The following is a 27,048-nucleotide window of genomic DNA, read 5'->3' as shown; positions in this document are numbered from 1 at the left end:
GGCAGCTTCTGTTAACTTGCTATTCTAAAGTAATTGAATTTTACTCAAATCCATGGCTCTGTCAACCCAAGGGCTTCGAAGATTAAATGGAGAGAGGAGATGAGAGGAAGACTTAAAATACCCATTTCCCCGAAGGACAGAGTTACCAGCCTGTCCAACCACTCTGACTTTTGCAATCAGGAATGATAAACTGTTTATAGAGTACTACCGGGGGAAGCTGCAGTGACCACATTGCTGGCACTGAGTCTGATGCCGTGGCTCAGAAGGGAAGGGGGAGAAGAGGAGTGCAGTAGTGATAGAGGACTCCATAATTAGAGGAGCAGATGCAGATGCAGACTCTGTGGATGTGGAAGAGACACCTACGTGCCAGCATCAGGGATATCTCCAACTGGGTCTGCGACATTCTAAAGGAGGGTAGATGGAAGTAGATGGAAAAAGATAGATGATCTTGTAGCACAGTTAGAGATTTACAGGTATGACGTTGGGGGCAACACCAAGTCATGGCTGAAAGAAGATTATAGTCAAGAGTTTAACAACCAAGAATAAACTTTGTATTGAAAGGATAGGCAGCTTGGCAGATGGGTGGCATGGCTCTGTCGGTAAGAGATGAAATCAAATCCTTAGAAAGAGGTGACATAGGATCAGAAGATGCAGAGTCATTGTGGGCAGAGTTCTGGAATTTCAAGGGTAAAAAGACCCTGACTGAAGTTCTACATTGGCCTCCAGACAGCAGCCAGAATGTGGGGTACAAATTACAATGAGAGATAGAAAATGCATGTCAAAGGGGCAATGTTATGATAGTCATGGGAATTTAAATATGCAGGTAAATTAGAGAAATCAGGTTAGTGCTGATTTTGGATTCCAAAAGAGAACATTTATACAATGCCAACAAAATGGCTTTTAAGAGCAGCTTGTGGATGAGCCCACTAGGGAGTTGGCTATTATTATGGATTGACTGTTGTGTAATGAACTGGATTTGATAGGGAACTTAAGGTAGAAGAACCCTTAGGAGTTAGTGATCATAATATGATAGAATTCACCCTGCAATTTGAGATGAAGAAGCTAAAGCTATTAGTATAAAGGGAATTACAGAGGAGCTAGCCAACGTTAATTGGAAAGGGACACCAGCAAAGCTAACAGCAGAGCAGCAATTACTGGAATTTGTGGGAGCAATTTGGAAGGTGCAGGATAGATACATCCCAAAGAAAAAAGTAGTATTCTAAAGACTGGATGACACAACTGTGGCTGGCAAGGCAAGTCATAGCCAATGTAAAAGCAAAACAGAGGACATATAGTAGAGCAAAAAAATTGGTGGGAAATTAAAGGACTGGGAAGCTTTCAAAAATCAACAGAAGGCAACAAATAAAGCCATAATGACAGAAGAAGATGAAATATGAAGGTAAGCTAGCCAATAATATCAAAGAGGATAATGAGTAAAAGAGAGGCAAGAGTGGATATCAGGCCACCGGAAAATAATGCTGCAGAGGTAGTAATAGGGGACATGGGAATGGTGGATGAACTGAATAAGTAATTTGCATCATTGTTCACTCTGGAAGATGCTAGCAGTATGCCTGAAGTTCAAGAGTGCCAAAGGACTGATGTGCAGTTGCTATTACTAGGGAAAAGGAGCTTGGAAGCTGAAAGGTCTGAAGGTAGATAAGACACCTAGCCTAATTCTGCTCCTATGTCTTATGGTATCATGGTCTACTTTCCTGGAGCTTCAATATTTTAGTTTTAACCAAGCTTTTCTGTTCACTGGTCCACACTAAGATGGTGGTGAGTAAGAAGTTAGTAACAAAATCAGTACATTTTTTGATATGCAGACTTCATTTTTATTATTGACTTGGGTTCAGAGATCAGAAATTGATGTATCTCTTAACTTGTGTTAATTTAAAAAGTCTATTTTGATAAGTGCAATTAATTACCTCTGAAATGTTCCAAAAATAAAAAACAAGTTTAAGCTCAAATTATATTGTGTTTCATTCAACAACTGCACCTCTACATTATTTGCATTTATGAAATTAGATTATCTAAATACTTTATAGAATTATATTATGCTTAGAATAACTGACTTCATTTAGGGCATTTGCCATTTATTAGATATATCTTTGCATGATTGGGTTTTAAAAAATTTTGCAAAGCGTATTACTAAAATTGTGTGATGATGATGATATTTTAACTGAGAAAAATAGAGTATCTTGGATCTGAGCAAGCAGGACTGGAAAGAAAAAAGACATTTTACTCCTGTGAGTTTAGTTTGTAGTTACTAAAGATGCATATTCAGTACATTTAAGAGGTAGGCAATGAGACTGGAATTTTTACAGAAGTGATTGTGGACTAGTGCAACTTGTGGAGCTGTACTTATAAAAACGTATACTGTAATGGCACATTTATTATAGCAATACACCTGAAGGTCTTTCAAAGGAGAACTATCAAATAAAACATGATGCCAAGCTATGTAAAGAGCTATTCCTTTTAAAGTTAAGAGCAGTGGTTAGCCAATGTCCATCACAAGGACATCATCAAGTCATGGTGTCCTAAGAAGGCTGTGTCTATCACTAAAGACCCTCTCCATCAAGGACATGCCTTATTCTTACTATTACCATCAGAATCCTGATGACCCATATCAATGATCTAGAAACAACCTCTTCCCCTCTAACATCAGATTTTTGAATGATCCATGAATCTATGAACATTAGGTTGTTATTCCTTCTGTTACACTATTTTTTATGTCTCTGAATTGTACTGCTGCTGCAGAACGACAAAATTTCACATCACATAAATTAGTGATAATAAATCTGATTCTGATACTGAACAAGAGGAGACCGTTTTCTGTGGTCTGTATGGCACAAGTCTTTCTTTCCATTTCGGAACCCATGCCTGTATGTCCTCGAATTCCATTCTTCCAGTTGCTTTTCAAAGCAGTTTATGGAAACGAACACTGAGCAATCATCATCAAGTATACCTTTATTCAACTCTATGGAAAGAAAGTCATTAACAAGTGGCTGAAAATGGTTGGGCTGAGAACATTCCCCTGTAACTGCTGCAGGAATGTTTGACCTCCACCAACTTAATGCTCAGTATAATTCCAACAAGTGGAATATATTTCTCCTTATCATACCTTAATTTATATTGATGTCAAAGTCAGTTATCATAGAACAATTTTCATCACTCAATATCCTTTTCTTTTAAATGCAGGACATGCAGTTCAATTCAGGACATCTCAATTTCATATTTGAAATAGCAGATAGATGGTCCTGGACAAAGTGGGCCATTCAGAAGCAAATCTAGGATTTTTAGAGCCTCTGTGCAATTTATTTCCTCAAACAATATTACGAATGCAGAAACTTGTGTTCATTAGCACTCGGGAGGTAGATATACCTGTGAAAGTTTCATTTGCATATTCGCAAAGACGTGCAGGAAACCGATCACTGCATCCCAGAGCCTGCTGTGGGCAAGACTCTGCTGATTACCAATGCAAGGGCCCTGCAGGAATAAAAGCAGATGAGATCTCTTTTAGAACAGTATGCCACTGACAAACACTGAAGGATACTTATGTGTTAGTTAATTAGCTTGGATAATTGATCATTCACTACAGTTCACATAGTGTGAATTTAGATTTCTGTTGATAACATAGTAAACATCCAATTTTTCAAAGTTATTGAATGCACAGTAGTTACACTATAATAACAAGGACATTCTTCCCAAAAAGTTACTGCTGACCATACATAATTCACAAGAGTACAGTGGTTTCCATTTAATTGAGACACATCAGGACCAGTACATTAACAGCTGCCCCAATTAGCTGATGTTTCTTGGAAATAGTTTAAAAAGGTATATAAAAAAAGACAAACTACTGTTTAACTGAGTAACAAATTATGTATTTAAATGAAACACAGAAGAAATTAGAGTACTAGCAATATCATTACAGTACAATAACACTGTGGATTAGTTCCTAATAGATATTGGTGGAGGAACTCAGCCAATGTACGAGCCCTTTTAATTGACTAAGTGAACAGCGTCAGTGCAGTCACTAAGTACAGGTAATAGACTGCCTTCAACAACTGGATCTCCAAATCTTCACTTTCCTTGTAACATTCAAGACGATTGTGAATACCTTAAAATTCTTTGTAGTTCCTAACTTGTTGAAGTAGTGAAATCACTTCATTTTCACTCCTGGCTGTTTCTGGCATCTCTAGACCTGAACGCTTGAAACCGCAGTGAGCAAAAGAGTTCTGAATTGCCTTAGTGCTTACTTCTTGCCAACTATCAGTGACAAAAATCACTGATTTTTGAACACAAGCACAAGCAACTGACTCTATTTAAAAACTGTTCACTCCTAGCATGATGCAGTGTCTAATGGCCACAGAAATGCACTCGACTGATGCTAGTTAGAAACTGTTTGGCAACAGTCTCCTGTCCGAACTAAGCAGCATAGTGTCCTAAATAAACAAAGGGAATCCCAGCTATTCTCTCAATTAGTTTTTGTTCTTTACGAGTTGTCCCAAATAAGCGACTGCCCTGATTAAATGGCCCAATTAAACAGAATCTACAGTAGTTATTTTTAATTATATCTGACCATCGCCTTTTCCAATCTCTTCATCACTTGTCTATTCACACAATGCTCCTTTAATGATGGTGTTATTCACAGACATTATGTGGGTGGATAGCTGATCTCACCGTCAGTCATTCCTATCAGCTGTGACGCTGCAAATTCAATTATATGATTTCTATATAACTGTCCTTGACTTCCAGAATATTTTGACAAAAGCCTCCTTTCCAGTTGAAAGATTGTGCTGTAATTTCTATCATGAATTTTGTTTCCTCTACCCCGTATTCTGATGAAACTGCCTTTCTTTGTTGTACCATTGCAAGATCTCTCTGGACAAGGTATATATCCTGTATTCCAACTCACAGACTATTATATTACTGTCAACAAATACTCTATTCAATTTAATCAGTATCTTTTCCTTAACCCTCAACATAGTTCCATGCTTTTCACAGAAACTAAGGATCTCAAACCAGCTCACTTTCTCCCTTTCTGTTCTCTGCGTGATAGAACAGTAATGAAGGTATTGACTAGTCATTTTGTATCTTTTAAACAACAGACTCAGATCCATATTGCTGAAGAAAACCTCAGTGGTAAAACGTTATGTGAACAATAGGTTCGAGTCCATCTGTTGCTCCCAAGCACAATACTCTCACATTGTTAGACTTCAAATCTAAAGTATTGATTGCAAAAGATAACAAGATTCCCTGAAGATACGATAAGCATTTCATATCTTTTCTTTTTTAATTTTTTGTTAAATTATGATTCAAAGATATGGAATGAATCTTATAACCCTTCTTCAGAAATCAAAGTTCGGTTATATACTCTGAAGTTGTACTGGCCTCAATAGTTGCAAATTTGCCTGTGAATCAGAACATTAAAGATGCAGCCTCACACCAAAAGAAAAAAAGCAATACATTCACTGCATGACTTTAGTGCAGTACTGCCACTGGTGTCGAATTTTGGATGAAGATTTAAATTGTGATCTACCTGGCCTCTGAGGTTATTAAAGATTTTGTTGTAGTATTTTATTAGTAGGTAAGAGAGTTCTACCTGGTGATCTTGTAAACAAATATCCCTATCTCTGCTCTGAAAAGTATATCAGAGGGGCTATATAAGTAAGTCTTGTTTTTGACTTCTACATTCTCCAAAACTTCAGTAGGGTTGAATTTTATAGTCATAAGAAGTTTGCCACAATATTATGGGCCACAGAACCCATTCCTGTGCCATACTGTTGTCTGTTCTACATAATTATGTTGAAAATACTAGTGTTTACCATCAGCATTAAGCAGCAGTTGTGAGGTTTCCGCATGTGATTTTACAAGGAAATCCTGAATACAAGAGATTCTGAAGATGCTGGAAATCCAGAGTGGACCTCTTTTCCTTACCTGCCGCCCCTCCTTCTTCCTTTTCCTATGGTCCACTTTCCTCTTCTATCAGATCCTTCTTCTCCAGCCCCTTACCTTTCCCAACCACCTTCTTGCTATCCCCCTTTCCCTTTCCCTTTCCCCACCTTTTGATTCTGGCATCTTCCCCCTTCCTTTCCAGTCCTGAAGAAGGGTCTTGGCCCAAAATGTTCACTGTTAATTCATTTCCACAGGAAACCCTGAAGTTGCTATTAATTCTTCCCCATATGCGGGTTTCATTTTTGATCTTTTTTTTGAAACAATGAAAGGAAATAGGTGAACTGATGGAACTAAAGTGATGCATGAACTAATCTTATTTCTAAGTATTCCTAAAATCTTATGAAAAGTGGTGTGATGCATAACTGTTATCAGCTGTACAGAACCATGACTGCTCAGCAATCTGTCCTGAAAATAATTAATTTTGTGTATGTTTTTCCTCAGATAAATGTTTCATAATATTATAAAATTTACAGAATTTTAATATTATTATGAATAATGAATTTTCAGGTGCTAGATTAATTATATATTGTTCTACTTTTATTTAGCACACCAAACAATTGATTCGGAAAACAATTTCCATCCTTCTTTGCTGTTTGTGATTAATTCTTTAATGTGATTGCCTGCTTAATTAGCTCAATAATGCTAGACACCAGGGATCCTTATGAACTGATGACGAACAGTACCAAATGTCAAACAAGGAGAATTTCACACTGCAGAGACAAATTGTTGCAGGGAGCTTTCTTCAAGGTCAGTCCTGAGCATGGTTGCTTTGCTGCTGCCCTCAAATTCTCAGCCAAATTTCTTCTTTTATGTAGAGGATACTGCAGAACTGTGTACTCTAATGGAGGCTACATTAAGGTGTTGGCTTCATTCATCCCTATTATATTGTGTTCCTTATGGTACGTATAGAAGAGCATTAGCTTCCCCTCCCTCCCACACACGGTATGCATATCCCTTTTAATGTTCCGTTAATCTTTTCTATACTGTTAATCTGTACTGCAAAACAAAATCTGTTCCTATCAGAGTACAAATACTCCTGTCATTTGACTCCCCATGTTTACTTCTTCACTCCGATACAGAAATAAACTTTAATTTCTGGAGAATAAATACATTTAGATGTAATTCTTGTATTTGAATTAAAGAAAGAAAAATGCAAATTCTAATCACATGTTCAGGCTATTTTAAAATGTTTCTCAACAAGAATGGATATTGTACTTCAACATATGAAATCTATAATGGACTTAAATACAGCTAAGGTCGAAAATGTAAAATTCACGAAAATTCTAGTTAATCTATATTCCTTAAAGGGATTCGCCATGACACAAAGTCATGAATTGTAACATATCAAAGGTTAAGGTACCGGTATTTTGCAATCCTTTAATTTAAAATACAGAACTGATCTGATACATACTGAATCTACATTTCAAAATAGGAGCCATGTTACCTGGATATACTCAGTCAGTGAGTTGAAGATTTGTTTGGCCACTGCTAATGCTTTAGAGAAGTTGCGCTGACCTTGTCCATCCATAACATCTTTTCCTGAGTAATACCAATAGAAGTCACTGATAGACTCCTGGAATTTAATGAGACAAATTATATTAATTTTTTTTGGTTAACAAAACATTATAGTTGACACTTCTGCCTTCACTAAATCTGAATTTGAGGAAGTTGGCATGCTCAGCTTTCTGTGCGTTCCTCTACTGTCTCTCTCTTCACTTGTCATAACACTCCAATACCTGTAGTATTAGATTAACAGAATTTACCCTGAAAGTAATCAAGCTTCCCCTTTTTAATTGCAAAATAAAATTATATCCCAAAGTTAAGAGTTTTGCATAAGTGCTTTCTCTGCAAGTCAGGAAAACAAGAGAATATTTTATAGAAAATTTTAGTTTTTATGTTACCAAGTTGTAAAAATAGTGCTACTCAATAAATTACTGAGACATATTTTAAAAAGCATTTAGAATGAGTTCTATGTTTTCTTTCAAGCCCATCCTTGAGAAATTACTGGCATTCCATACAGTAGGTATCAACAATATTGTTCTATGGAGTGTGGCTTTGACTGGAAATATAATCAAGGCTCCCAGTCTATAGCAGCCATTCTAAAAGATCTTTGTATGCAGAGAATGAAGAACTGCAGAAGAAATTATTTTTTTTCTACCTGCACTGGTCACAAATAGGGCATCATAAATATCAACCACTTTGTTACAAAAATCACTGCAGAGTTTTGGAATACCTGAAGACGCAGCAAATAGTCTACAGTGCTGATAATGATATTCACTGTAGTTGTGTTTCCTGTTTGAGTTCTTAGGTAATTCTGGAAGTCTAGGGATTAAAATATTGGAGATTATACAATTAGATGTTATGTGTATAACTTTAGAGTTTATATTCAATATAAATCTTGAATCACAATCAGCATTAAAATCTAACAATAGGATGGTTACTAATAATCGAGGCTTAAAAGAAGATACAACATGTTCTTTGGCAAAATGGTAGGAACTTCTCCAGCACTAAAGTCCTGAAACATAAACACTTTTCCAAACTTTGTCATGGCAAGAGATTACCAGGTGGATAGAGGAAAAGATTCAAAGACTCCCTGAGGAAAAGTAACCTTCTCCATGACCCTTGGGGTTCTCTGGTCTGGACTGTTCAAGGTGGAGAAAGAGATTTAAACGAGAACTTCAAATCCATGCACCAGGAACCATAGAAGAGAAGTGTTAATGATGGAAGGAGGGCACCACCTCACAAACCACCTTATCAGGCACCTAATACCTGAATATGGGAGAATCAATGATTCCTACAATTTCCACATCTGTCTCCTCAGAACCAACAAAACAAGCAATTTATCCGAAGGGATTCCCTAAGAAGAAACCGGAATTTGGCTGCAACCAACCAAGTTAAACTTCTCACATGAATTAATAACCAGTAATTTCTTCATTGTTCATTATGATAATGTATCAGTGCAGTATAGTTTCACGTTTCCCTTTGAAAAATCATTTAAGAACTTGCTGTTTCAGTATTTTTTGCACGCACTATCAAGTCCGATTGGTTTAAAGTGATAGCTGCCAGTGGGAACTATAGACACTTCAGCGTATAATCTTCCGAATTTCTTTGGTTTTGTCTCTTAATGGAAGTGATAGCTTTCTAGGACTTTACAAAAGCAAATTGTTGTTTATATGTCAGAAAATGTAAGAAAAAAAAACATTAAATGACCCTGTCAGATGTTTGAGTTGAAAGCTTTAGAGTTGATAGAGATTGGCTCAGTGCCTTGAAACAAACAAGTTGATGTTAAATGGGTAAATAAAATACAGTATATTCTGGTTAATTGGGCCATAATTTAATCAGGACAGCTGTTTATTTGGAACAACTCTTAAAGAACAAAAGCTCAATTGAGGAAATAGCTAGGATTTCCTTCATTTATTTGGATCTGCTTAAGTAAGGCAGGAGAGTGTTGCCAATTTCTAACTGGCAGCAGTCACGTGCATTTGTGTGCCCGTTAGACACTATTGTGCTTAAAGAGACCAATATTTAAATAGCGTCAGTTGTGTGTGTTTGTGTTCAAAAAGATTTGATTTTTGTCACTGATAGTTAGAGAGAAATGAGCAGCAAGACAATTCAGAATTGTTTTGCCTTATGCGGTTTCAAGCACTCTGGCTTGGAGATGCCAGAAATGGCCAGGAGTGAAGATGAAACTATTTCACTACTTCAACAAGTTAAGAAGTATGCCAAAATTTGAAGGTATTGACAATCATCTTGAATGTTACAATGAAAATGAAGATTTAGAGGATGCAATCGTCTAATATTGTATAAAGGCAGTTCAATATTGGCACTAGGTGTCTGCACTGATTTTGTTCATTTACAGGTCAGTCAAAGGAACATGGCAGATGAATTCCTCTGCTGATAACTAATCAGAACTGATACCAGGACTGTAGAGACATTGGTGGTGCCCTAATTTGTTATGTATTTCATTTAATACATAAATTAGTTAAATGGTAGCTTTTTAATATCTTTTCAGTATTTCCATGAAACTTCGGCTAATTGGGGCCGCCACTTAATTGTGCCAAGATGTATTGGTCCCGATGTGTGCCAATTAACCAGAATGCACTGTACTAAAATCTCCAAACTGAAACTCTTCCAGTTTTAGAGGAGGTGGCATGAGCAACACACTCATCTGTGTACTCAAAGTTCTTATTTCAGTTTCAACATTAGCATTGGCCTTCCATATTTCTCATACCTCAGCCTGCCAAAAAGAAAAAAATTATGCTGCAAGGAACAAGGAGTGCCTTTTCATGATTGCCCATGAGCCAGGAAGAACAAGAACAGTTCTACACAACCTGATTAAGGATTGGATCTTTCCATGACCGTGCTGAATCTAGTGTCCCTCAGAGTCCATTTAATCCTCATGGCCTTCTTGTAATGACCTCCACAGGTGCTCAGATTGTCACAACTCTTTCAGCTTTATCCATTTCTGAATAATTCAGCCCCTACCTCTCTAATACTTCCCTCACATATATTTACCTTTCTGCCACCAGACAAGTCTCTTGGCTTTCCTGCAGCAATCCTTGAGGTAAACCTCCACAATACAAAGCTGTCCACCACACCAACCCCTACCTATTCATCACTGCACTTATCCCTGATTCCCATGAAGGAACTCTGCATGTTTGTTTTGGGCCATGTTCAGTGTTATTGCAGAATTAACAAGGGATTTTGATGTAAATTAACAAGATGAGATGGGAGGTTAAAGCATTATAATCTTCTGCATTGTTTCTTATCAGTACTTTGAACCATTCTTAATGAGACTCTCTTGCAATTGATACTCTTAAAATTAATCTGCTGAAATTTTATTCCATGTATCCTTTCTGGGCATACGCCAAATACGGTAATATACATATTGCATATGCTTTCATCACTAGAATAAATGAAAGAATTTTGTATAAAACTACCCTTTAAACAATATTTACACCACTGGATATGACACATACTAGAAAAAATATATTGATGGAAGCAAAGCAATGCACACAAAATGTTGGAGGAACTCAGCAGGCCAGGCAGCATCAATGGAAAGAAGTTAACAGTTGACATTTCAGACTGAGACCCTTCATCAGGACTGGGAAGAAAAGACGAGAAGTCAGAGTAAGATGGTGGGGGAGGGGAGTAAGGTGGAAGGTGATAGGTAAAACCTGGAGAATGGAAGAGGTTGAAGTAAAGAGCTGGGAAGTTGATTGGTGAAAGAGATAAAGGGCTGGATGAGGGGGAATCTGATAGGAGAGGGTAGAAGACCATGGAAAAAGGGAAGGGGGAGGAGAACCAGAAGGAAGTGATGGGCAGGAAAGGAGATAAGGTGAAAGAGGGAAATGGGAATGGGGAATGTTGAAGGGGCAGTAATTCCCAGAAGTTCAAGAAATTGATGTTCATGCTATCATGTTGGAGGTTACCCAGATGGAATATAAGGAGTTGCTCCTCCAACCTGAGTGTGGCCTCATCGCAACAGTAGCCATGGACTGACATGTTGGAATAGGAAGGGGAAGTAGAACTGAAATGGGAGGCTATTGGGAGATCCCACTGTTTCTGGTGGATGGAGCAGAGGTGTTTGGCAGAGCAGTCTCCCAATCTATGTCGGGTCTCACTGATATATAGAAGGCCACATTGAGAGCACCGAATATAGCAAGTGACCACAACAGACTCACAGGTGAAGTGTTGCCTTGCCTGGAAGGATTGTTTGGGGCTCTGAATAGTAGTGAGGGTGAAGGGTAGGGGCAATTCTTTTTCTTACTATGACTTCTCATAATTTTTTTTCCTTACTCTGATGTCTTATCTTTTTCTCCATTCCTGAAGAAAGGACTCAGCCTGAAACTTCAACCGTTTACTCTTTTCCATAGATGCTGCCTGACCTGCTTAGTTCCTCCAGCATTTTTTTCTGTATTGTTTTGGATTTCCAGCATCTGTAGATGTTATCGTGTTGATTTGAGCAATCTTGCTACAACTTCTTAAAAAAAATTTTTTGAAAGGGTTTCATAAAAATAAATTGGAACAACAAACTGCAGATCTTGGAAATCCAAATCAGTAGCAGAAAGTGCTAAAAATACTCAGCAGGTAAGGCTGCATCAATGGGGAAAGAAACAGAGTTAATATTTCAGATCAAGGATCATTCATCAGAATGAGATAAGTGAGAAAAGATTTTAAGTTGTAGAAGAACAGAGGTGATGGAAACAGAAGGGCTGTAGGTGATTGGCTGTTGACTTTAAAGCCTAGCAGTCAGAGGCAGAAGACAAAGAAAGAAACCAATTCAAACAAGGGGTACAGTAAATCAACAGGGAGAAAGAAAAAAGGGTAGTTTTCAGAAATATTTAAGTTCAATATCCCAGGCCCTATAACATACCAATGTAGAAAAAGAGAGATGCTGATTTTAGTTAGACATCTCTGGAACAGTGTAGAAAGTCAAAGGCAAGGGTCAGAGCAGGAGTGGGACTAAGCATTAATGACTTCGCATCTCAGGACTGCCCTGGCAGACTGAACATAGGTGTTCTGAAAGCAACTGCTCAGTCTTCATTTGATTTCTATAACGTAGAAGTCAATACATTCAGAAGTACAAAAGCATCAGACTAAATTGACCCAAGTGCAAGTTAATGACTGCTTCATCTGTGGATATGTTTGGGAGGGGGTAAGAAGTAAAAAAGTAGGTGTTGGTTGCATTACGAGAAAGGGAGTGGTTAGTAGACACTCAGGAAGAAACCAAGGTATCATGGAGGGAACAGTTTGCTCAGAGTGGTAAGGAGAAGGAAAGAGGAATATGTATTGGGTGGTGGAATTCATTGAAGGAGGTGGTGGAGCTTGGTCTACTCAATGTGTAGGCTGGTTTGGTGGAGAGTAAGGAGAAAGGGGACCCAATCTCTTTTCTGGCTGAGAGTGGCTGAGAACTGAAGTTCATGGCTGATAGCTGAGTCACTTATGATAGAGCAGAAGTCACTGTTGTGGACATAGGGAAGTAGCATGCCAGGTTAACTTTGATCAAGTAAAATCGTAGAGTAAAAGTGTCCAATAAACCAGTAAATTTGATTTCCCAGGGTCAGCAGTACGAGATAAGAAACAAGCCCATTGCAATGTGCTCACAAAGAATGCATTCTTAAACTTATAACTTATGAACATTAAAATAACTTCCTTTACAGAAAGGTAATCAACAAATGCTTTAATAATTTTATTGGGAAAGTGTTATGGGGTGAGCAATTTAAGTAATTTGTTCTTAGTTTTTGCTTATTAATAACAAGCACATATCCTTCTGACATTAGGCAAACTGCTTACGTTAATATGCAACTACATTTTCTAGATTTGTATCATGCTCGCTTCTATCTTCTGTTGTTAATTTAAATATGCTCAGTGCTATAAATCCCTCTTTTGAACAATACATTCAATGTTTCAGTTTCATTATGGTTTTCTGTCTCTAATAAAACAATATCACCCTGAAAATTCAGTTTCAAAATTTGCCAATAACATTACTGATGTACAGTATTTTGATTAATAATTGAATAATGATACATTGTTGGATTTACTTAACCAACTTAAAGCTTTTGTGAATTGATTTCATTTAGATATGATGTTATGGGCATCATAGAGGAATGGTTCAAAGAAGATCACAGCTGGGAGCTTAACATCCAAGGGTACACATCTTATTGAAAGGATAGGTGGGTGGACAGAAGGGATGGGGTTTTTTTGTTCATAAAAAATGAAATCAAATCCTCAGAAAGAAGTGACATGTAGATGTAGAATCTTGATGGGTACAGTTAAGAAATTACAAGGGTAAAAAGACCTTGATGGGAGTCATATAGAAGTCTCCGAATAGTGGCCAGGCTGTGAGGAATAAGTTAGAATGGGAAAATGAAAAGGAATACGGCAATGTTATGAAGATCATTGGGAATTTCAATATGTTGGTAAATTGGGAAAATCTGGTTGGTGCTGAGTCCCAAAGGAAGGAATTTGTAGGGTGCCTATGAAATGACTTTTTTTTGAGTAGCTTATGGTCAAGCCCACTTAGGGAAAAGACTATTTTGGATGGGGTGCTGTTCAATGAACCAAATTTGATTAGGGAGCTTAAGGTAAAGAAACCTTAAGAGCCTGTGATAGAATTTACCCTGCAGTTTAAAAAAGACAAACTAAAACTGGATGTATCAATATTACAGTTGAGTAAAGGTAACTATAGACCACGAGAGTGGATCTGGCCAGAGATTATTGGAAGAAGAAACTAGCAGGAATGATTGGAGTTTCTGTGAGTAATATGGAAGATACAAAATCAGTTTATCTCAAAGAAGAAGCAGCATTCAAAAGAGAAAATGAAAAGACCACCTGTACCAAAGGGACTACACCCTTGCGTTCTGAAAGAGGTAGCTAAATAAAATGTGGAGGCATTAGCAGTGATAGTTCAATGATCGCTAGATTCTAGAATGGTTCTAGAGGACTGGAAAATTGCAAATTTCAATCCATTTTTTGAGAAGGGAGGGAGGCAAAAGATAAGAAATTATATGTCCATTAAACTGCCTTGAGTTGTTGGGAAGATTTTAGAGTCCATTACTAAGGATGTAGTTTTGGGGCATTTGGAAGCACACATAAAATAGGTTGAAGTCTGCAAGGTGTCCTTAGGGGAAAGTCTTGCCTGACAAATCTGTTGGAAATCTTTGAGGAAATAACAGGCAGAATAGACAAAGGAGACTCAGTGGATGTTGTTTACTTGATTCTCAGAAGGCCTTTGACAAAGTGCACAGACGAGGCTGCTTAACAAAACAAGAAAAGATAATAGCATGGGCAAAAAATTGGCTGATTGGTAGAAGGCAAGGAGTGGGAATAAAAAGGACCTTTTCTGATTAGCTGCCAGTGACTAGTGGTGTTTTGTAGTTATTGGTGCTGGGTCAACTGTTTTCATATTGTAGGTTAATGATCCAGATGACAGAGTTTGAGGATATCCTGAAGAAGGCCCAGCAGCGGATGTATTTCCTGCGGCTCTTGAGGAAATACGGTCTGCCTCAGGAATTGCTGCTGCAATTCTACACTGCAGTCATTGAGTCTGTCCTGTGCACCTCCATCATTGTGTGGTTTGGAGCCGCCACCAAGCAGGATAGAACCAGACTACAGCGCACAGTGAGGACTGCCGAGCACATTATTGGAGCCTCCCTGCCCTCTATTGTGGACCTGTACTCTTCCAGGTTGAAGAAGAGGGTGGGGAACATCATAAAGGACTCCTCCCATCCTGTGCACGGACTGTTTGATCTGCTTCCGTCTGGTAGGCGCTTCAGGTCCCTCCAGACTAAGACTAATAGGCACTGGAGAAGTTTTTTCCCTACTGCGGTCACTTTGCTGAACAGTTAACTGCCAGCTAACTATTACTTGGATTGCACTACCTGTATGTACAATTTATATTTTCATTTATATTTATCAGTATTATTGTTATGAGCAGAGAGACAACATCTGCCGGAAGTAAATTCCTTGTATGTGCATAGGTACTTGGCGATTAAAGTCTGATTCTGATTCTGATTCTGATTCTGATATACGGCATGTCACCAAAGACTTGCAAATTTCTACAGAGATACTGTGAGAAGCATTCAAACTGGTTGTATCTTCATCTGATATGGAGGGGACACTGCACAGAATAGGCAAAAGTTGCAGAAATTGGCAGACTCAGCCAGGTCAATCATGGGCACTAACCTCCAAAGCATCAAGGATATCTTCAAAAGGTGGCATCTATCAGTAAGGACCCCATTTGCCCAGGACATGCCCAGTTCTCATTGCTACCATTAATGAGGAAGTACAAGAGGCTGAAGACTGACACTCAAAGTTTTAGGAACAGTTTCTTCCCCACTGGCATCAGAGTTCTGAACCCATGAACACAACCTCACTATTTTGTTTTATTTTTTGCTCTTTTTTTGCACTAATTTAATTTAACTTTATATATGTATATTTCTTATTGTAATTTACAACTTTTTGAAATTATTTTTTGCAATGTACTCTTTCCACAAAACAACATATTTCACAACATATGCCAGTTATACTAAACCTGGTTTTGATTCTGATTCTGGAATTGATGGCTTTGTGGCCAAGTTTGTAGGTAATAAATAGTTAGGTAGAGAAGCAGATAGTGTTGAGGAAGCAGGGATTCTGCAGAAGGACTTGGACAGATTAAGAGAACGGGCAATGAAGTGTATGTTCATGCACTTTGGTTATAGGTATAAATGCATAGACTATTTTCTAAATAGAGAGCACATTCATAAATCAGAGGTACAGAGGCATTTGGAAGCCCGAAAGCAGAATTCTCTAAAGGTTAACTTGCAGTTTGAGTCAGTAGAAAGGAAGCAAATGCACCATTAGGATTCATTTCGAGATGACTAAAATATAAAAACAAGGGTGTAAGGCTGTGAGTTTCTAAGGAATTGGTTCAACCACAGTTGGAGCATTGTGAGCAGCTTTGGGCCCCTTATCTAAGAAAGGTTGTGCTGGAATTGTAGAGGTTCTAAAGGAGATTCATGAGAATAATCCCAGGAATGAAAGGTTAACGTATGAGAAGCGTTTGATGGAGTCTAAACTGATAAAGGGGAATCTCAATGAAAGTTATCAAGTATTGGAAGTCCTAGATAGAGTGGACATGGAAAGGATGTTACCTATAATTCTAGATTCAAGGACCAGAGAGCACAGCCTTGGAATACAAGAATATCCTTTTAAAAAAAGAAATTAGGAGGAATTTCTTTAGCTAGAGGGTGGTGAATCTGTGAAGTTCTTTGCCACAAATGGTTCTGGACACCAAGTCAATGAGTATATTTAAAATGGAGATTGATACTATCTTGATTAGTGAGGGCATAAAAGGTTATGAGGAGAAGGCAGGTGAATGGAGCTGAGAGGGAAAATAAATCAGCTATGCTCAAATGGAGGAGCAGACCTGTTGGACCGAATAGCCTAATTCTGCTCTTATAGTATTATGGTAATATTTACTTTGGTAACAGCTCCACATAGAAGACTTTGGTGAGTGATCAATTAAGCCCAATTATTTCCTTTTCCCCAAAATAAATACTTTTTTATGTTTACACATTTCCTATTTCAGGGTAAGGGTTTACTGTCATTTTAATTGTTTTCTCCTTCCATATTTGATATTGGGCATTGACTTTAATTTTTGTTGTTGAGTACATTTCTCAAGATGCTATTGGTATTTTGCCCAAATACAAGTTGTTCATGCATATGCATCAACAGGGAGTAATGGCAAGCTGCCAGTCCTCTGAGGCAATAATATGATCCTGACATAAGGTTGAGCGTTCAGAATTTGGAATAAACCTTTGATCAAAGTGATTCAGACACTGGACAATTAAACTCACTAAATCAACAGAGAAACCAACTTCTTGTTTATTATGCATATTAAAATCAGGTGCAAATTTACTTAATGAGTTTTTTTCTACATTTATCACCTTGTCACAAGGAGAACTATCATTTGCAAATTTCAAAACACACCAAGCATTACATTTCTTCAAGTTGCTAATTAATATAGTCAGTGAGGCAAAACAGATCCCACTCAGTGTTTCACAGAGGGGAAATCAGATGAAACCAACTAATGCAGAATTATAAAACTGAATGGAGCATTTAAAGCCACATCATTGCATGAATAATTGGTGTACATACATTATTACTTTTACCTAATCAAATGATGCAAAAAAATAACTTTTTGAAAGTAACACAGTTCAGAGAATATTACAAATAAGTTTGTTCTTAATAAGATTCTTTCCTATAAGAACCCATTTGTAATCACAGCTTACTTTTGTATCTCCACTACTTTCAAGTACTTGAGCTCATTTTGATGCATGCCAGCTCACAGATGAACTGAACTTACCATCATTATGCCCCTCACACAGCAGTTGCAAAAACCGAAACAAATCCCGAGTAAATTCATCATTCTGCAACACCTTGTCAGCTGGCAAGGTTGAAGAAAAATGAGAAGTGTACTGTTAAACATACATTTACGCTTAGCACACCAGTATAGAACCCATTTGAAATCAGGGTTTAATAAATGATGAATATTCACATGATACTGTAAGATAAAATTACTATTCATCACATTGCTTTAAGGTGTGTTCTTATTTTTTTTTCAAACTATATTTTTTTGTAATAGAACATTTGGTGAATGGGCAAATTTTAAAAATTTTAAACATTTTCATGTATATTCCTACACAGACTTAAATTATTGACTTTCTTATGCGTATCAATAAATAATCAACAATAAAAACAAGTGCAAAGCTAATGCAAATACACACTTTGAAAATTGATGCTGTTAAAAACACACACACACAAAGCTCTAAAGTGCATTCGAACAGCATCCACAAGGATTTAAAATTAAATCAAACCATGTTAAGAAAATAATAACCTTTTTATTTGATTTATCTTAAAATGCATTCCTCATCAACAAACATCAGTTGTCTGTAAGAATTCTAACAAACAAGCATTTTCAAATTATACTCAATGCAAGTCACAAAATAAGCATTTTCAATGGACCAGAAAAAAACTCTCTATTAATATCCATTGGTTATTAAAGGTTGATAATTCCAAATTTTAAAAAATATTAATATTGCATTAGTACTTTTTCTGGTGCACATTTGGTCAGTTTGCATTCAAAAATATCCAAACCATGTATTTACCATGTTCACGAACAACGACTGTGGATCAATGGTTTAAAGGTTCAAGGGAGGAGAAAAGAATCTGAGTAAATGATTTATTAATAAATTATCCCAAATAAAATAACAAAACATTAGTCATAACAATATGAACTTGAAAGACAAGTTACATTCAACAATGAGAATGTCACAGTATTAAAATAATAAAGGTACAATTACAGAACATAATTCGGTAACATTTGCGTATTTCTGCTGGATAAACTTGTTACTGTTCTAATGACATGATAAAATACATAGTTCTTACGTGTTCCATCTTCAGATACCATTCCCAAACCTTCTGCTTTGTTTTGTCTCTCAAAGGCATTCAAGTCAAGGATGCTAAAATTACATAAATGGAAACAATGAACCAAGTGCAAAAGTTGCTTCTCTTATGGGGAGATTGAGTAATTATTAAATTGGACTGTTCTTTAAATGATATTCAATATATCACCACATTGAAATAAAATATAACTAAGTTAACACAGGATAGCACAGAGATGGGATTTTCAAAAAAACCCTCTAGTGCGTCTGCTTCATCGCAATTCATATTTCATAGGTTTTCTTTGTCCAAGATTATACTTGGTTGGCTGAGATATTTGTATTATTTAGTTTTTGAAGGGCACAACAATTTTATTGCACATCTCTCATTAGCCTGAAATTGTGTTGGGCTGCCCTCTTCATCTGCTGCAACTGGGTGGTCACTATGGGAGAAATTTAAAGTCAATCAAGATGGTAGCATATACATTTTTTTTGTAAGCACACTCTCTTCCCTCAAAACCAAAGGATATTAATAAACTGAAAGGTAAAACTACATATGCTAAGAATATGAAATAGAAAGATAAGATTTAAAAAAATACTCTGCAGGCCTGGAAGCATCTGTGGAGAAAAAAAACAGACGTCATCTCTGCTCTGCGTTGGAAAAACCTTGCAGAATATCTTTGCTATTAACTATAGAAGCCTGGCCCTAAGCTTGCAGTTGTCTGTCACTTGATTGCTCTATTACCACCATTCCAGGTTCTTTGTGATTGGCCTCTTATAGTTTTTCAATAAAGTCCAATCTAGGCTCAAGGAATTGTGGTGGTTCATTTTCCAAATAGGCCTACTGTTGGAATTCAGCATTGAATGGAACAATTTCAGATCATCAGCCTTTCTTGCATCAGAGAAGGTCAGCTTTGAGGCAACATCAACTCAGACTTATTTTCCCTCCACAGGTACCACCTAATTTCCTGGTCTTTTCTGACATTCCCATTTACTCCAGGTTTCTGACAACTTCTGCATCCGGTACCTGGCATTTCCTGCATATGTTTCTCTTGTCCACTCTTCTTGTTCAGCTCACTCTACTTACATCTTTTCCAGATAGATTAGCTGCCATTATTCAAGCCTTGTTCACCTTTTCAGAACTGACATAGAATTAAGTTATCTGTCTCTATGTTGCTACTCTATCAAAGTCATTTCATTTGTTCTTTTCACTCTTCCCCTTTCTATGCAATTTAAAACATCTTCTGTTTTCTAACATTACCTGGTTCTGACCTAAAATATTAACTCTGTCTCACACACCAGCTGAAAATTAATAACCCAGTTGTTATTAATACCAGTTTTCCAACTGCTTTTGACCACTTTTACTTTAGAAACCTTTTTATCATGTTTCCTTATGCAAATAAATCACATTCACATTCTTAAACAGGAGGCTTGTATAGATTATCAGCCAGCACTCTAAAATTTTACATTTTAAAGGAGCTATATTGATGGTGATTGATATCGTTACTGAAATAGAATACCTTGTGATTTTCAGCCTGGTTATGCAAAACAAATGCTATAATTTGTGATACGATGATACGTAAATTCCAAGGAAATATGAATCTGTAGAGTGTTTTTAAATTATGAAACATCACTTTCAGAACCTCTGCATTTCAGGGAAATTCTGAACATGGTTGCACATCTGTTGATACTCTATCTATTGTGAAACTGTCATGATTATGAATTACAATGTCGCTTTCATGCTCTGGCACCATTAATCTATAGCATATAATTACAAATCTCAGCAGTTTGGAATGTTTTAAACCACTACTGCAAAGTACCACCAGAACTGATAACAAATGGGCAAGCGGTCCCACACACTTCACCAATATAAGTGACTTCTAATACCCTATAAGGTTCTACAGAACACTTAAAATGTGTCAAATTACTGCACTGTGGTACTAGAAGTTCCACAGCAATATTTTTAGGAAAAAAATAGACAATGAATAATAGATATGCTAAAACTATCCAGGTGCAATCCTACCTTTACTCAGAGAACAAAATCTTCAGAATTGCATAAATAAGCAGGACTATATACAAACAAATAAACCTACAGAAAGGCAATTGCAAATTCAACACAACCCCATGTATATTTAGCTAATTTTGTTCTTTTACCTGCAGGATCGCATTAATCCAGATAGACTCCTGAAAAAGCCACTTTCCTTCTTCTCTTTCAAATAGTCCAACATTCTCTAAAGAAAAAGTATTTGGCTATGTGTTAAATATTTAGCAAATATGGTGTATTTTTATTCATCTCCATAGCCTATGCTAAATGAATGCAATTAATAGTTTCCTTCTGTATTTATGATTCCTATCAGTGCAGTTTTAGGTTTAGAGCCAACTTCAAAGCTAATTTGCTTCATTTTTTATTCTTTAATTAATGTCTTAAAATAATCGCTTTTGTGCACAGATAAATAAATCAGCCTACTTATAAACGAGATAGTTTTTTCAAACTTTATTCAAACTAGCACAGAGGCTTTAATTGCAAATATTGATTTACCCGCTGGACATCAGGGTTACCACCATTCAGAATGGCAATACCTAGCTTCAAGCTTGTGGTCACCATGGGGCTTAATACACCTGTAAAACAATATAAAGTTATGAAGGACAATGGCAAAGACAAACTTAGAATAGTTAAATTAACACAATAGTAACAGAACAACATATAAAATTGTATCCATCCATTCCTTGTACTTCAACCACAAAACACAATCCATATTCATAAGTGCTTTAGCAACAGCTAGTTGGTAAATAATCTGGCTTGGTGTCATGTTACCATGGTTATAATCTACCTTTGCTTGCGCTAATCATCTGTAGAACCATCTCGGCTGCGGCACGTTGGTGAAGCCTTGCTTGCTGGTAAAGTGTCATTTGTTTCTCCATTTCCTTTTCCTTGTGGAACACAAATACAATCAATTTTAATGTACATTGCCAGGAAATACGCAGCTTTTAAAGGGAATATTTGAGAATACAGTTTGTAATAATTCATAATGAAGGGGAAATATAACACAAAATATTTTTACCTGTACCATTGTAAACAAAATTCAGGGTAAATTTTAAAAACTCACTCATTTTAGAATAACTTTTAAATTTTCACAAGGGGCTTCAAAGGTGTTCTCAAAATGCCAGCTCTCAATCCCCAAAGCTTCCAGAACAAAATGAATTGGAGAGAACTGTTGAGGTTGTGTTCATGAACTGATTTGACAGTAAAGGGGCAGATGTACAATGCTATAGTCACTTTGCATAATCACCCCTAATATATCCTGTTTGATTAGTTACCCTTGGGCAATCAAACTAATGGACTATAGTTTAACAAACCTGTGACATAAACCTTATTTTCTCATAAAGAACTTACTGTGATCAATATAATGTAAATAAAATGATACCATTTGGTATTCCATTATAGCCTTCTCCCATTTTGACTGTGAGCTCCACAGATCAAATGTAAAGAAGGGTGGGCTTTAACTACCGCATTACTGATGGTTTAAGTAGACCAATACACGCAGCTGAAAGTGCCATGAGGCCAAACGTGCCCTCAGATATTTCAGCCAGATGATCATGCTAGGTGGCCACACAGTGCAGGTTGCTGCTTTATTCTCTCCCATGTTTTCCTTTCTAAAGTGGCCATCACAAAGAATTGCTCTCCCCAGGGTTCAGCAAATCCGTGATTTTCAGTCAGTCTGGAACCCTCTTGCAACTGTTAGTTGGGTCCACATAGGCAACATTTTTGCTGAAAACCGATCTAACATTTTTTTGAAAAATCATGTTCATGAGTTTTTTTGCAGGACATCTGACTAGTTAATAGTGCTAACTGTAGCATCTGTTTAGAATTATAAAGGTGCAATGCAGTTTCTAAACAATTGAGTGATATTCATCACAGCATTTAATTGAATGGGTTTGTTTTCTGTCACTTTAGACTGGGATAATTGCTTCAGATTTGTTTTGCATAAACTGTAGATTAACATGTCGTGGAGAAATGTCTTGGGAACTCAGAGACTCAGGATTTCAATGCCCATCAAATAGCAGAGTCCATTGTACATTACTACAAACCTTTTCATACTCCAATATCACTGACATTATTGTCTACTTTTAGCACAACTAAAGGATATTATTTTAAAGAATTAGGCAATTTTGCAGAATAAACAAGCTCAATTTTTGACAACTTGCTTTTATCAACTTACTTCAAAGCTTTTTTCTTTCTCCTCATCTTCTTCCTCAGCAACATGGCAGCTCTAAGCATTGAACCAAAACATTAAAATTAGGTATTTTTGCTCAGCAAGCCAGTCAGGCATTGCAATGTCTTTGTAAAACAAAGTTTGCAAAAAAAAAAGCACTAGTTTCATTAGCATTATCATTTCTAATCTTAGTAGATTCCAAAATACAGATTTGTCCAAGCCAGAAAACACATTACCATTTGAATAACTTAAAGTCTATGACCACAAGGCTGGTTGGTCATAAGGCTGGCATTCTAACCTCAATTATTGCACATTCTCTTATCAGATCTTCTGCTATCTAGGAACAGATCAATTAACAATTAATGAGTTGATCAAAATTTTAAGTTTGATTCCACAGACACCATTGAGTTGGACTCCTTAGTACTGACAAAGAGGGTTTTGTGGAAAAGAGGATCAATGACATGATTATTGTAGCAATCTGCAATTATTCAGAATCATTTTGGGTATTTTGAAGCTTCTATTTCCTAGTCAATACCCAGTCAGTGACTGTACTCTCAAGTACATGAACAAAGCCAGCTGGAGGGGAATGCAGGGGTACAAACTCTTCAGTCATCATCCAATTGAAGCACGCACAGCTCAAGTATTTGGACTCCATATATGCCTGCATCATAATTACGAGGCTGAACAGGTCAGGCCCTCCAGAAGCCACTGCACTTCTGTAAATAGCAACAAATATAGACAACCTACTTCTGAAGCTGTGAGGAAGAGTGGAGGGTGCAAAGGCCACAGTTACCCTCTACTCCTCCTATCCATTGTTGGTTTTACACTGAAAATACTGGGAATATTCAGGAGGTCAAGTAACATGTGGAGGAAGAAATAGAGTTGATATGTCAGGTCAATAATTTTATTTTGACTTTTCAATAACTATTGTTGGTGCCTTATAAGTAGTAGTTCCTTCCCTTTTCTGAACGGCCTCTACACCATGGGTTAACCTCACCAATCTACCTGACATTCTGCTCAGCCCCCCCACTATTATTATCTTGCTAACAAATCATTTTATTTACAGTACATTTACCTTCAGAATTCATTGCTATTTAGGGCTTTTGCTATTCATATTTCAATCATTACACTCAGCTCTGTTGACTAAAGCTGAGTAAAGCCTCCTTGTTGAGGCTTGGCTCAAATTTGTCATCATTAGGACAGTGTGCATCTTTTCACAATTGATATTTAATTTTGTTTCCACCATAATCCAAGTGTCTGTGCATCTCCACCCCTTTTCTTCATCTAATAGAAGCCAGATGATGAGTACTGGTGACTTCCCTTTGCACTCTGTCATCTGCATGATGATGAACAAAACGGGACATAGGAACAGTTTGAACAGTATGGCTTTAGCCAAAGAAATGCTTTATTTCTCCAACACTCCAGAGAGCTTACCTTTGCCATCATGTCAGCATATGCAAGGTATAAAGGGTCCTCTCCAATTGCACTGCAAACAGGTGGTATGGGGATTAATTAATTCTGCACTGTTATCATATTTTATTGCGTACAACTTCTGATAAAAACTCACATTTTGGTTAACATGATCATATATATAGAATCTTATAAACAGTAGAAGATATAACTGTCACAAACAAGAGAAAATCTGGTGATGTTGGAAATCCAAGAAACACACACAAAATGCTGGAGGAACTCAGCAGTCCAGGCAGAATCTATGGGAAAGAATCTGAGCCCCTTCATTAGAACCTGCCCGGCCTGCTGAGTTCCTCCAGCATTTTGTGTGTTTTGCAAAGATATAACCATTGCAGCAGTTGCAATGACATTTTGCAAACATCCAGCGACTACTGAGATCTCAGATTTCTGTTCCCAAAGACTACTGAGCTCTTTGGGAACAGAAGCAAGTGTTTACGATGTGAAGAACAAAGTATTCATCACTTTCAGTGCAATCTCATAAAACGAGAAGAAACGGGAATGGCAGTTACGAGCCTCTTTTCTGAAATTGAGTTCACACTTGTTGGCTATTGGCGTCACTTCCTCCCTCAGCTTGGAACTTCTTATTGAACCACAGCTTGGGTTCACAACTGAGCAGCACAGAAAATGACTACAATCTGAAAATTTCAAAATAATGTTGAGGTAGGTTTTCAGTCTCAAATCAAATATTATCAAATGAATTTAATTGTTCTGAATATTCCAGAAAAAGCCAATGAAAAATGCAACCTGGAGTCACTTGAAGCAAAGATAAGACCAAATTAAACTGCAGTAATAAGGTGGATGACTACTGAACATACTTTGCCTGTCTTCATAGAACATTATATAAAAAATATACAAAAATATTGTGTAGAAGTAGGCTTCAATGAGTGTGAAGAATTTTCTGCATTCTGAGAAAGCATTGGATACATTATTAGGGTTAAAAGACCACAACTCCCCAGACCCAAATTGCTCACACCGTAGGGTTCTAACAGAGGTAGCTGCAAAGACAATGGATTCATTTGTGTAATTTTCCAACATTGTTTAGACTTGGAAACTGTGCTAATTGATTTGAAGGTTGCCAATGGGATACCTCTTCAACAAAGGAGAGGTATAACATGGAACATCTTGCTAGACATTTTCAAGTATTTGAAAACTGGACACTTTGAAAATCATAATACATTAAAAAGGGGTTAATGTGATTGTATAAATAGAACTAATGTTTGGCAAATCTAATCTGGACCTTGGTGTTTGTAATGAGCTAAGATACAAAGGGAAAAATTAGTGGCTGTGGTATATATAGGTTTGCTAAAGACGTTTGTTCTAATAATAGACAAAAGCTTATTGTATAAAATAAGGATTCAGGAGTTTATGGGCAGCATATGAGCATAATAGCAATGGAATGCTTCAAAAAATAGTACTGAACCCTCAACTATTTATTAATAATGGTTGAAATGTATTCAGATTAGCTCGCATCACAAGATATTGTAAAACAGGAGAATGAGAAAGTGAGTTTGCAGAGAAACACAGAATGTGGGCTGGGGTGGCAGAAGGAGTATAATTTAGGGGAAGCACAAGGTTATTCACTTTGGCAGAAGGAGTAAAAAAGTGGAATATTTTTAAACAAAAGGGTGGGTGAACACAAAATTAACAGGCAGCTACATCAGTTGACCTACTATGCTGGGCTTCATGGTGAGAAGGTTGTAGAAGAAGAGAAAAGAGGTCTCCAGGGCCACACCTGGATCCACAAGTATAGGTCTGGCCATTGAGTTCATGATATTCTGATTTGCAGGGAAGAAAGGCCGGTCCAATGAAGAGAGATGGTACAGAATGTACCCACCCTCTGTGCAGTTTTGGAGGAATAAGCTGTAACCTCACTGATGCTGAGAGGGAGTGACAAGACTGAATGCTAAGCAGCTATGCCTCCAACTATAAGGTCCAGAATTCATTGACCACATTATCAGGACAAACTATCAATCACTCAGGATCATACTCGGAGAAATCTCTTTACTCAATAGGTAATGCACTGTTTATATTGTTTTTACCTCAGCTGTTCAGATCAATTCTTTGATGAATTAGGAGAATGGGAACGGATAAGAAATTAGAATTGAGGCAAAGGATCAAGCATAACCTTTTGAAAGATGAGGCAGGTTCAATGGAACTAATCATACTTTCTGCTTCTATTTCTTATATTACTGAATAACCTTTCATGGGAGATTATCTTACTACAAGCTCGAAGAACAGTGGGCAACATAACATAATGCACATTTATAAATTCCCTGAACACAGAAGTATTTCCCCCTAATTTCCAATTGAGCTACCTTTTATAATATCAATATAGTCAATTTTAGAAAAGTAGAGCAAGGTCTTTATTGTACCTTCGTTCAGTGAGGGCAGTGCGACTGAAGTGTAGTATAAGCTGATGAAGTGGGTCAGGTGCCTTCTCGGACTCTTCCTCTTCTTCTGATGCAGTTGTGGATTTCTAAGCA

General features: G+C 37.1%; 1 protein-coding gene across 1 annotated transcript in view; it reads right to left on the bottom strand.

Annotated features, from left to right (window-relative positions):
• The window catches only part of ryr3 (ryanodine receptor 3), a 374,648-nt gene that overhangs the window by 44,384 nt on the left and 303,216 nt on the right, over positions 1–27,048 (bottom strand). Inside the window, 12 exon segments of the mRNA XM_073040132.1 lie at positions 3,382–3,486; positions 7,400–7,528; positions 8,189–8,277; positions 17,807–17,887; positions 18,609–18,626; positions 18,889–18,962; positions 21,036–21,112; positions 21,421–21,500; positions 21,713–21,812; positions 23,102–23,152; positions 24,530–24,581; positions 26,938–27,041. Of these exon segments, the coding sequence (XP_072896233.1) occupies positions 3,382–3,486; positions 7,400–7,528; positions 8,189–8,277; positions 17,807–17,887; positions 18,609–18,626; positions 18,889–18,962; positions 21,036–21,112; positions 21,421–21,500; positions 21,713–21,812; positions 23,102–23,152; positions 24,530–24,581; positions 26,938–27,041 (960 nt within the window).

This window comes from Hemitrygon akajei, chromosome 3 (assembly GCF_048418815.1).
Source record: "Hemitrygon akajei chromosome 3, sHemAka1.3, whole genome shotgun sequence".
In the NCBI taxonomy this organism is placed as follows: domain Eukaryota; kingdom Metazoa; phylum Chordata; class Chondrichthyes; order Myliobatiformes; family Dasyatidae; genus Hemitrygon; species Hemitrygon akajei.
Note: the sequence above shows the minus strand (reverse complement) of the source record. Positions and strands in the feature narration are given on the sequence as shown.